The sequence below is a fragment of the Gorilla gorilla genome, chromosome 10 (assembly GCF_029281585.2).
Source record: "Gorilla gorilla gorilla isolate KB3781 chromosome 10, NHGRI_mGorGor1-v2.1_pri, whole genome shotgun sequence".
NCBI classification, from domain to species: Eukaryota; Metazoa; Chordata; class Mammalia; order Primates; family Hominidae; genus Gorilla; species Gorilla gorilla.
Window position 1 is genome coordinate 23,150,987 of NC_073234.2, and position 12,235 is coordinate 23,163,221.

At 38.9% G+C, this 12,235-nt stretch overlaps 1 protein-coding gene across 6 annotated transcripts in view; it reads right to left on the reverse strand.

The window, feature by feature from the left end:
* CD163 (CD163 molecule) overlaps positions 1-12,235 on the reverse strand; it is a 144,596-nt gene that overhangs the window by 27,277 nt on the left and 105,084 nt on the right. For 2 of the 6 annotated variants that reach the window (XM_019039323.3, XM_019039321.3), the window contains exons 1-4: positions 5,177-5,528; positions 4,013-4,099; positions 2,656-2,979; positions 392-712 (exon numbers count right to left, since the gene is read on the reverse strand). In XM_019039323.3, coding sequence (XP_018894868.1) covers positions 392-712; positions 2,656-2,979; positions 4,013-4,099; positions 5,177-5,222 — 778 coding nt within the window. In that variant the 5' untranslated portion in view covers positions 5,223-5,528. Of the gene's footprint in view, positions 1-391; positions 713-2,655; positions 2,980-4,012; positions 4,100-5,176; positions 5,529-12,235 lie in introns of those variants that run through there. The other 4 variants (XM_004052630.4, XM_004052631.4, XM_019039325.3 and 1 more) reach the window with 3 other exon arrangements.

Sequence of the window (12,235 nt, forward strand, 5' to 3'; positions counted from 1 at the left end):
GCTTTTGTGGATTAGATGATAACTGGAGTGGTTTGGTCGTAAAACTTCATAGTGCAAAATTTCCTAGTAAAGCCCTTCCTTCTTTCCTTTTTCCCCTCTTTTTCTTTTCAGTCTCTCCCTTTCTTTATGGGCTTTTCCTAAACACTTTCTTCTTTTCTTATGACCTGGATCTCAGTTTCCCTATGCACCCTTCTTCCCTAACCTATTTCTCCTAATTTCAATTAAGGTAAAAAGTCCACAGGTATCAGAACTGGAACCTGAAGTTAGGTTAAAATGCGGTGACAAAAGAAGCAGACTTCATTATGTTCTTAAGAGTTCAGGCTCTTAAGATTTATTACCCCTTTCTTTCGTCCTCTCCTGGAGAATAGAATGAGCCAAGATCAGTCCTTACTTGAGCAAATCACTCCAGCATCCTCAGCATGATCACAGTTATGCTTTCCCCATCCTTGATGTTTGCAGTTCCAGAGAGCTGACTCATTTCCGTTGCATATAAGATCATCAAACCAGATTGGTCCAGAGCCTTCTCCAAAATTAGATGAACCAGAGAAACTGACAGCACTTCCACATTCAAGTTGTCTACAAATGACAGATGCATGATCTATGTTGAAGTTATCATCACACACTGTTCCCCACCGTCCTTGGAATTTGATCTCTATTCTTCCAGAACACATATTCCCTCCATTCATCAGCCTCATTTCCAAATTGGATCCATCTGGAGCAGAGAAAAGACCAGAGTTCAGAAGTTACATTCATTTAGAAGTGATTTTAGAAAAGAAGTTTCCTCTGGACACTTGGGATTTTATGTTGTCCTTAAAATGGTGCCTGATTTTGGATGTTGCCCAGCTCCACACAGTAGAGAATTTTAATATGTTAAAATCTAGGAAGCAATTAGGATTTTTATCTATATCTACTTACAAAGGAAAATGTTTACAGGTTAAAGTTTTTAAACTTTTTGTTTTGTTTTGTTTCCATCTATTACTAGGACAGATGTAAATACTCTTTTTATACAGAAATAGATAAATTCGACTCAAGTTATTTAAATTTGACTCAGGTTAAAGCTTTCAGTGTATAAATTTCAAAAAGCAAATTGATTAACTCCACTGTTAGTTATAAAACAACAGAAAAAAAGAGCTAAAAGTACTACACTGTTTTAGCTAAACAGCCAGTTCTATACACAGCAATAATTATAAGAGCCTCCTAAAATTTATGATAATTTTAAACTTTGCAGTAGATGTTACTTTTGTTATTCCCCATTTCACACCTCCCATAGTGGTTAAAAATAAGAGGAAAGAAGGAGGAGAAGGAGGAGAAGGAAGAGGAAGAGGAAGCGGAGAAAGAAGAAAGAGAACTGAGTCACCAAGAGAACTGAGCCATGAGGATCTTCAGCACCTGTTACATACCAAACAGTGTACCAGTAGTTTTACATGTATTATATCATTGAGTCCTCAGAAACTGAAGTTTAGAGAGATTTGACAACTTGCACAAAATCACAGGATATTAGCTATGTGAAAATTTATTTCAGCATTTTTCTAGATGCTACTGTGTGTTTCTCTTATCACATCATGATGCCTGGACAGAGATAAGTCCTTTCTATAGTCAGTCCTATGGGAGAGAGAGAGGCTGGGAGGTGAGAGGATTGTATAAAAATTAACGAAACAGGCCAGTCACGGTGGCTCACACCTGTAATCCCAGGATTTTGGGAGGCCGAGGCAGGTGGATCACCTGAGCTCAGGAGTTCGAGACCAGCCTGGCCAATATGGTGAAACCCTGTCTCTACTAAAAATACAAAAATCAGCCAGGTGTGGTGGCAGGTGCCTATAATCCCAGCTACCCGGGAGGCTGAGGCAGGAGAATTGCTTGAACCCGGGAGGTGGAGGTTGCAGTGAGCTGAGATAGCGCCATCGCACTCCAGCCTGGGGGACAAGAGCGACAATTCATCCCAAAAAAAAAAAAAAAAAAGGAATGAAACAAACAAAGAGAAATGGGGATCCCAGGAATCTGAGTTGGATCAGAAACGTGCCCTTGGGATTTGTCAGCAGAAAGGCCTGACACATGACTTTCTCAGTTATTGTGGGGTCAATTGCAATAAAACATATGGAGATGTTTTGTAAATTAAAAGCACAATGTAAATGAAATGACTAGCATTGCACACTGGTCAAGCAATTATACTTTCAAAGAATCCTTCCTACAACAAGAAATGATGTATTAATGCTAGAAATAGTTGTTTTTTGATTCACTAAGTTGATTATCAGTTAATGGACAAAATGGTAATAATTTGTGGTTCAACATATCAAAACAAGTCACTGGGAAAGAACAAGGAAATAACTTAGATGCCATGATATTTTTATGATATAGGAATAGTAGGTTACAGTAAGCTTACTGAATATCAAATTTAAACCACCACTTCTTGGCTTTTTGGCTAAGATCATGTATAAAATTGAAGCCAGTCACCTCCTCATTAATCACAGTGTTCAGAATTTTTTTTATTAAAAAAAATGACCTTGTGTTTTGTGGTTTTCTAGCAATGGGTGGAGTACTTTTATACATGAACTAGATTGCTTACAGGAAAGTGGCTTATTCTAGGTTTTAACCCATCTACATATTTTTTTCCCACCAAGGATTTTGTGTTGAGGCTTTGACTAATGCAAGTCTTACCTGAGCAGGTCACTCCAGCATCTTGTTGGTGAGTACAGTTACTATGCTTTCCCCATCCATCATGTTTGCAATCCCAAAGAGCTGACTCATTCCCACGACAAGAAACATGATCCATCCAAATGCGTCCAGAACCTGCACTGGAATTAGCCCATCCAGTGGCTTTGATAGCAGTTGGACATCCCAGCTGGTTACAAATCACAGAGACTGCTTCCATGCTCCAGCCATTATTACACACCGTTCCCCACTCCTCCTGGACTTTCACTTCCACTCTCCCACTACACTTGTTTTCACCATCCACTAGCCTCAGCTCCTTGTCTGTTCCTCCTGCAACAATGGATTAAGACAGTAATTGGCCAAGGTCGCAAAGAGCAAGTAGAAAATTATTTTTTACGTTACTTATTTATCCTTCAAACTCAGATTTGAGAACCATCCTAGTCCTATCCATGGTAAAACAGAAGAATGTTATTTCACAGTCATTCAAATATAAGTATCAGTATCACTGGTTTCAAATTAAGCAGTGCTATATAACCAGTAAAGGTAAGTAACACAATAGTGTTTAATAGCTTTATTTTATGGCTGGATAGCCTTAATAGTGGCAATTTATATAATTTCTGTGAAGCATTTTCGAGTTAAATAAGATGCTACAAAACGTTATGGGGATGAACTTTTTACATTTCTCCAAAATCCTAAGGTCAATAGAAAGAAGGCTGATAGAGAATTTATGAAGATGAAAAGACTAGTTGTAAGAAATTTAACTCTTATTTCATACGTATATGTAAAATAGCATAAATCTTAAAAACGCTAGACTGAAACTTACCTACTTAAATAAAAATTAAGATGGAGATATTTTCTGCTATTTTCTACCATAAAATAAACCTCTTTGTACTCTCTTCCCACCCCCAGATGATAGATGATCTCAGTTGCCTCCTTGGCATTATTTTAGCTTTATTTAGGAATCTGGTCCCACCAACCTGGCATCTCTCAATACATTTTTAGATAAATTTTGGCATTTGAATTTACTAATGTGTTTCCCAAATTCACTTTTGTTCTAATGATTCTGAAGTTTCTCCTCCTTTGTATTCTTTCCTATTTTTTAGTTCAACATTATTTCTAATCTTTAAGTAAAATTCATTTCTCTCCTGTGAGTTTATTTCATTTGGTGAGGAACCATGCTAATATTTTGGTGTTGCATGGTTAGATTTTTATTGTGTGCTTTTAATAATATCTGATCCTTTGAATACATGGAGCATGTCACCTAGTTTTTAGATGCTACTCGGCCTTCAGAAAAATTGTTTGCCTTTTAACTGTTCTTGTCAGAGTGGGCTAAGGCTGTAAGTAAATTTGACAAAGTACTCACCAAGAGAACTGGTGACAAAACAGGCACTGAGAAGTAAGACCACAGTAATGGTGAAGGGACTCAAGTTGACAAAATGTCTTCTGAAGTCTGTGAAAAAGAAAAGAGGGCAGAAGTAGCATCTTCCCAAAAAGAGACTTTGGAAAAGATAGATGGTTTCAGAGGTTAATTAACAAAGAAGCTCAAACCAAGACAGAAAACTCTTCCTTCTAAATTGCAAGGCAGGCAGGAAACATTCATACCCAGGCTCATATAGTTTCAGTGAAATAGCTTTGAAAATGTTCATGTTTATAGGCAACCTAGAGGTGACGGATTAGAAGAAGGTTGGTGGTGGAAACGAGAATTGCAAGGGCAACCCTTAAAACCTGGAAAACGGAAACATCAATGAAACTTAGTAGTGGACAATTCTCCCAGCAGACACAGGGAAGGTATCCTGAGATTTCTCTATTCCCTAACCACCTTGATATTCAATTATGGATGCCCCCATCTTTAAGACTACCTAGCCGCACTGATAGAGGATAAGTTCCATGAGTAAACGAATTATATCTATCATGTTCACCATAATTTCACCAGTACCTGGCTTGATGCTTGCCAAATAGTAGCTAGCAGAACAATACCTAAGTGATGATATTCATATCTGAAAAACTCAAATATTAAATCTTGTCATCTCTACCTGTATCATTATCACATAATACACTCTTTAATGCTGTTATTACTCTCATGTCTTCTCGTTACTCTAACCCAACACTAATTTAAAACTAAAAATGCTAAATGATTTTAACATGTCCAAGTAAGTCTTAAAATAGATAACTCACTTATCAGAGTAGATAACCTTCTTTATGTAATTAACTCTCTATCAATATTCCTTTCTGCATATTCTATCTTTTCTAACAACTATTTTTTCATACTCAGTACATTTCAGTTAACTTTAGTTCCTGACTTAATTTCACCTCAGCAGTTTTACAAAATTAATGCCAACTCTGATTCCCATATCACATCTTCAATTTTGAATCTATGGCAGATCAAAGGTGCTGCCATATAAGCCTATGTCCTTTTCCCACTCCTTACTCTCCTGATGCCAATCACTTTTAAATCACATCCATTGACTGTCATAATAATTACATACACCATTAAAGGGGAAATGTAGAATAAATGAGAAGCTTTTACCAGCAGATCCAGAGTCTTCAAGTAGCACCATTCTGAGTTTGCTCATTCCAAAGATTTATAACTTCAATGATTCCTAAATCTTCTTGTATTATTCCCTAGAAATGTTCTTCTAAAGAAAACGGCTAAGAATTCTAAAAATCACTTCACTTTCATGAAAATGAAAAGGCTACATATGGAGGCGGAGTCAACTCAAAAAGGGAAGTCATTGAAAGAGCTGAGGTTCCATTTCATACTCATGTTTTCTTCAATATAGCACACGAAACAACCAAAGGAAATTGGGAAACACTTCCCACAGATTTCGAAAAATTGGAGGAAATACTAACTCATATGCTGCTGTTGCTGAATTAAATATTTTACATTTTTGAACTTCATTTTGGACAAATATATAAGGCACACAAAAAATTACTAATTGTCATGTAGAAAAATTATGTAAAAAACTAAAGCAAAACAGGCAAAACATAATTAAATAACATTTTATTATATGCACTTTTAATTTTATTTCCATAATCAAATGTGTCTAATGAGTAATTTTGTGTAAGTTGTTGAGACACAGCATTTGTCACTTCTTTTCTAATGGGATGAAGTACACCAAGAGAATTAGCCGTGACTATTACTGATATTACAAATGGTGAAACAAAAATTAGCAACACATGATTTTAGCTCTATATAACTCAGATTCAAGTAAGAGAAACACATATGATAACAACAATGAACATAAAGCTAAAGTGCAGTGTTAAAAATAATGGACAAAGTAGTCCTATCTATTGAGAGAAAGGAATGAACAGTCAGAAAACTATTTTCTCTGAGGAGAGGCTTAAATTGTGTCCTAAAAGATGAGAAAAACATTGCCAAAGGGACAAATGATAAAGGAGTTTAAGGCATTAAAAAATAGCACATACAAATGAATATTTGTATATAAAAACATATAAGCTCAAAAGAACTACTAATAGTTCATCATGGCATACATATTGTCAGGTGTTAGTGATGGGCCTGAAATGGGGAGTTAAAGAGCAACTCCAGCCTTCCAGAGAGACATTCACTAGAACCCAGTCAACAAAGGCATCCTGGTTTTCTTCCACTTCTCGGGCATGCCAAATCTCTCCCTGTCTCATGGTATGTCATACATATTGTTCCTTCTGTGTTTACTGCCTCCCTACCCGTACCTTTCTCTAAGATAACTCTCACTCACGTATACTTTATTTCTCAGTTAAACCTCCCTTCACTAGGAGAAATAACTCTAATGCTGAAAGACCCCAGAAAATATGCACTCATGATAGCCTGTACTTATGAGGGTTGTCAATTATATATATATTTTTTCCTTTTTTTAATTATTATTATACTTTAAGTTTTAGGATACATGTGCACAACATGCAGGTTTGTTACGTATGTATACATGTGCAATGCTGGTGTGCTGCACCCATTAACTCGTCATTTAGCATTAGGTATAACTCCTAATGCTATCCCTCCCCCCTCCCCCAACCCCACAACAGTCCCTGGAGAGGGATGTTCCTCTTCCTGTGTCCATGTGTTCTCATTGTTCAATTCCCACCTATGAGTGAGAACATGCGGTGTTTGGTTTTTTGTCCTTGCGATGGTTTGCTGAGAATGATGGTTTCCAGTTTCATCCATGTCCCTACAAAGGACATGAACTCATCATTTTTTATGGCTGCATAGTATTCCATGGTATATATGTGCCACATTTTCTTAATCCAGTCTATCATTGATGGACATTTGGGTTGGTTCCAAGTCTTTGCTATTGTGAATAGTGCCGCTATAAATGTACGTGTGCATGTGTCTTTATAGCAGCATGATTTATAATCCTTTGGGTATATACCCAGTAATGGGATGGCTGGGTCAAATGGTATTGCTAGTTCTAGATCCCTGAGGAATCGCCACACTGACTTCCACAATGGTTGAATTAGTTTACAGTCCCACCAACAGTGTAAAAGCGTGCCTATTTCTCCACATCCTCTCCAGCACCTATTGTTTCCTGACTTTTTAATGATCACCATTCTAACTGGTGTGAGATGGTATCTCGTTGTGGTTTTGATTTGCATTTCTCTGATGGCCAGTGATGATGAGCATTTTTTCATGTGTTTTTTGGCTGCATAAATGTCTTCTTTTGAGAAATGTCTGTTCATATCCTTCGCCCACTTTTTGATGGGGTTGTTTGTTTTTTTCTTGTAAATTTGTTTGAGTTCATTGAAGATTCTGGATATTAACCCTTTGTCAGATGAGTAGGTTGCGAAAATTTTCATCCATTTTGTAGATTGCCTGTTCACTCTGACAGTAATTTCTTTTGCTGTGCAGAAGCTCCTTAGTTTAATTAGATCCCATTTGTCAATTTTGGCTTTTGTTGCCATTGCTTTTGGTGTTTTAGATATGAAGTCCTTGCCTATGCCTATGTCCTGAATGGTATTGCCTAGGTTTTCTTCTAGGGCTTTTATGGTTTTAGGTCTAACATGTAAGTCTTTAATCCATCTTGAATTAATTTTTGTATAAGGTGCAAGGAAGGGATCCAGTTTCAGCTTTCTATATATGGCTAGCCAGTTTTCCCAGCACCATTTATTAAATAGGGAATCCTTTCCCCATTTCTTGTTTTTGTCAGGTTTGTCAAAGATCAGATGGTTGTAGATACGCGGCATTATTTCTGAGGGCTCTGTTCTGTTCCATTGATCTATATCTCTGTTTTGGTACCAGTACCATGCTATTTTGGTTACTGTAGCCTTGTAGTATAGTTTGAAGTCAGGTAGCGTGATGCCTCCAGCTTTGTTCTTTTGGCTTAGGATTGACTTGGGGATGCGGGCTCTTTTTTGGTTCCATATGAACTTTAAAGTAGTTTTTTCCAATTCTGTGAAGAAAGTCATTGGTAGCTTGATGGGGATGGCATTGAATCTATAAATTACCTTGGGCAGTATGGCCATTTTCACGATATTGATTCTTCCTACCCATGAGCATGGAATGTTCTTCCATTTGTTGGTATCCTCTTTTATTTCATTGAGCAGTGGCTTGTAGTTCTCCTTGAAGAGGTCCTTCACATCCCTTGTAAGTTGGATTCCTAGGTATTTTATTCTCTTTGAAGCAATTGTGAATGGGAGTTCACTCATGATTTGGCTCTCTGCTTGTCTGTTATTGGTGTATAAGAATGCTTGTGATTTTTGTACATTGATTTTGTATCCTGAGACTTTGCTGAAGTTGCTTATCAGCTTAAGGAGATTTTGGGCTGAGACGATGGGGTTTTCTAAATATACAATCCTGTCATCTGCAAACAGGGACAATTTGGCTTCCTCTTTTCCTAATTGAATACCCTTTATTTCCTTCTCCTGCCTAATAGCCCTGGCCAGAACTTCTAACCCTATCTTGAATAGGAGTGGTGAGAGAGGGCATCCCAGTCTTGTGCCAGCTTTCAAAGGGAATGCTTCCAGTTTTTGCCCATTCAGTACGATATTGGCTGTGGGTTTGTCATAGATAGCTCTTATTATTTTGAGATACGTCCCATCAATAATTTATTGAGAGTTTTTAGCATGAAGCGTTGTTGAATTTTGTCAAAGGCCTTTTCTGCATCTATTGAGATAATCATGTGGTTTTTGTCTTTGGTTCTGTTTATATGCTGGATTACATTTATCGATTTGAGTATGTTGAACCAGCCTTGCATCCCAGCGATGAAGCCCACTTGATCATGGTGGATAAGCTTTTTGATGTGCTGCTGGATTCGGTTTGCCAGTATTTTATTGAGGATTTTTGCATCAATGTTCATCAAGGATATTGGTCTAAAATTCTCTTTTTTGGTTGTGTCTCTGCCCGGCTTTGGTATCAGGATGATGCTGGCCTCATAAAATAATGCGTTAGGGAGGATTCCCTCTTTTTCTATTGATTGGAATAGTTTCAGAAGGAATGGTACCAACTCCTCCTTGTACCTCTGGTAGAATTTGGCTGTGAATCCACCTGCTCCTGGACTTTTTTTGGTTGGTAAGCTATTGATTATTACCACAATTTCAGAGCCTGTTATTGGTCTATTCAGAGATTGAACTTCTTCCTCGTTTAGTCTTGGGAGGGTGTATGTGTCAAGGAATTTATCAATTTCTTCTAGATTTTCTAGTTTATTTGCGTAGAGGTGTTTGTAGTATTCTCTGATGGTAGTTTGTATTTCTGTGGGATCGGTGGTGATATCCCCTTTATCATTTTTTATTGCATCTATTTGATTCTTCTCTCTTTTCTTCTTTGTTAGTCTTGCTAGTGGTCTATCAATTTTGTTGACATTTTCAAAAAACCAGCTCCTGGATTCATTAATTTTTTGAAAGGTGTTTTGTGTCTCTATTTCCTTCAGTTCTGCTCTGATTTTAGTTATTTCTTGCCTTCTGCTAGCTTTTGAATGTGTTTGCTCTTGCTTTTCTAGTTCTTTTAATTGTGATGTTAGGGTGTCAATTTTGGATCTTTCCTGCTTTCTCTTGTGGGTATTTAGTGCTATAAATTTCCCTCTACACACTGCTTTGAATGTGTCCCAGAGATTCTGGTATGTTGTGTCTTTGTTCTCGTTGGTTTCAAAGAACATCTTTATTTCTGCCTTCATTTCATTATGTACCCAGTAGTCATTCAGGAGCAGGTTGTTCAGTTTCCATGTGGTTGAGCAGTTTTGAGTGAGTTTCTTAATCCTGAGTTCTAGTTTGATTGCACTGTGGTCTGAGAGACAGTTTGCTATGATTTCTGTTGATGCAGTTTCTTCCTAGCCTTGACAGTCTTTACATTTTGTCATGTTTTGGCAGTGGCTGGTACCAGTTGTTCCTTTCTATGTTTAGTGCTTCCTTCAGGAGCTCTTTTAGGGCAGGCCTAGTGGTGACAAAATCTCTCAGCATTTGCTTGTCTGTAAAGGATTTTATTTCTCCTTCACTTATGAAGCTTAGTTTGGCTGGATATGAAATTCTGGGTTGAAAATTCTTTTCTTTAAGAATGTTGAATATTGGCCCCCACTCTCTTCTGGCTTGTAGAGTTTCTGCCGAGAGATCCGCTGTTAGTCTGATGGGCTTCCCTTTGTGGGTAACCCGACCTTTCTATCTGGCTGCCCTTAACATTTTTTCCTTCATTTCAACTTTGGTGAATCTGACAATTATGTGTCTTGGAGTTGCTCTTCTCGAGGAGTATCTTTGTGGTGTTCTCTATATTTCCTGAATCTGAATGTTGGCCTGCCTTGCTAGATTGGGGAAGTTCTCGTGGATAATATCCTGCAGAGTGTTTTCCAACTTGGTTCCATTCTCCCCATCACTTTCAAGTACACCAATCAGACATAGATTTGGTCTTTTCACATAATCCCATATTTCTTGGAGGCTTTGTTTGTTTCTTTTTATTCTTTTTTCTCTAAACTTCCCTTCTGGCTTCATTTCATTCATTTCGTCTTCCATCACTGATAACCTTTCTTCCAGTTGATCACATTGGCTCCTGAGCCTTCTGCATTCTTCACGTAGTTCTCGAGCCTTGGCTTTCAGGTCCATCAGCTCCTTTAAGGACTTCTCTGCATTGGTTATTCTAGTTATCCATTCATCTATTTTTTTTTCACAGTTTTTAACTCCTTTGCCATTGATTTGAATTCCCTCCTGTAGCTTGGAGTAGTTTGATATCTGAAGACTTCTTCTCTCAGCTCGTCAAAGTCATTCTCCATCCAGCTTTGTTCCATTGCTGGTGAGGAGCTGCATTCCTTCAGAGTAGGAGAGGCACTCTGCTTTTTAGAGTTTCCAGTTTTTCTGCTCTGTTTTTTCCCCATCTTTGTGGTTTTATCTACTTTTGGTCTTTGATGATGGTGATGTACAGAAGGGTTTCTGGTGCGGATGTCCTTTCTGTTTGTTAGTTTTCCTTCTAACAGTCAGGACCCTCAGCTGCAGGTCTGTTGGAATTTGCTAGAGGTCCACTCCAGACCCTGTTTGCCTGTGTATCAGCAGCAGTGGCTGCAGAACAGCAGTGGCTGTAGAACAGCGGATCTTGGTGAACTGCAAATGCTGCTGCCTGATTGTTCCTCTGGAAGTTTTGTCTCAGAGGAGCACCCGGCCGTGTGAGGTGTCAGTCTGCCCCTACTGGGGGATGCCTCCCAGTTAGGCTGCTCGGGGGTCACGGACCCACTTTAGGAGGCAGTCTGCACATTCTCAGATCTCCAGCTGCGTGCTGGGAGAACCACTACTCTCTTCAAAGTTGTCAGACAGGGACATTTAAGTCTGCAGAGGTTACTGCTGTCTTTTTGTTTGTCTGTGCCCTGCCCCCAGAGGTGGAGCCTACAGAGGCAGGCAGGCCTCCTTGAGCTGTGGTGGGCTCCACCCAGTTCGAGGTTCCCAGCTGCTTTGTTTACCTAATCAAGCCTGGGCAATGGCAGGCGCCCCTACCCCAGCCTCGCTGCCGCCTTGCAGTTTGATCTCAGACTGCTGTGCTAGCAATCAGCGAGACTCCATGGGTGTAGAACCCTCCGAGCCATGTGCGGGATATAATCTCCTGGTGTGCTGTTTTTTAAGCCCGTTGGAAAAGCACAGTATTAGGGTGGGAGTGACCTGATTTTCCAGGTGCCCTCTGTCACCCCTTTCTTTGTCTGGGAAAGGGAACTCCCTGACCTCTTGCGCTTCTCTAGTGAGGCAACGCCTCGCCCTGCTTCGGTTCGTGCACAGTGCGCTGCACCCACTGTCCTGCACCCACTGTCTGGCACTCCCTAGTGAGATGAACCCGGTACCTCAGATGGAAATGCAGAAATCACACGTCTTCTGCGTTGTTCACGCTGGGAGCTGTAGATCGGAGCTGTTCCTATTTGGCCATCTTGGCTCCACCCCTCCCAATTATATTTTTATATTTATTGTTTATCTTACTTGCTACTCTTAAGATACCAGGATAGGAACTGTGTTTTTTTTCAAAAAGATATCTACCAGTCCCTGCCAGATGCTAGGCTCAATATTACCTATTTTGTTGTTGTTGTTGACAATGTTGTTATTATTGCTGAGGTAAACAAGGACTACATGAAGAGGAGTTTTATATACCATGTTAAAGAATTATAATTTTACGCTGTAGGCAAGTAATGACATTAAATAGTTT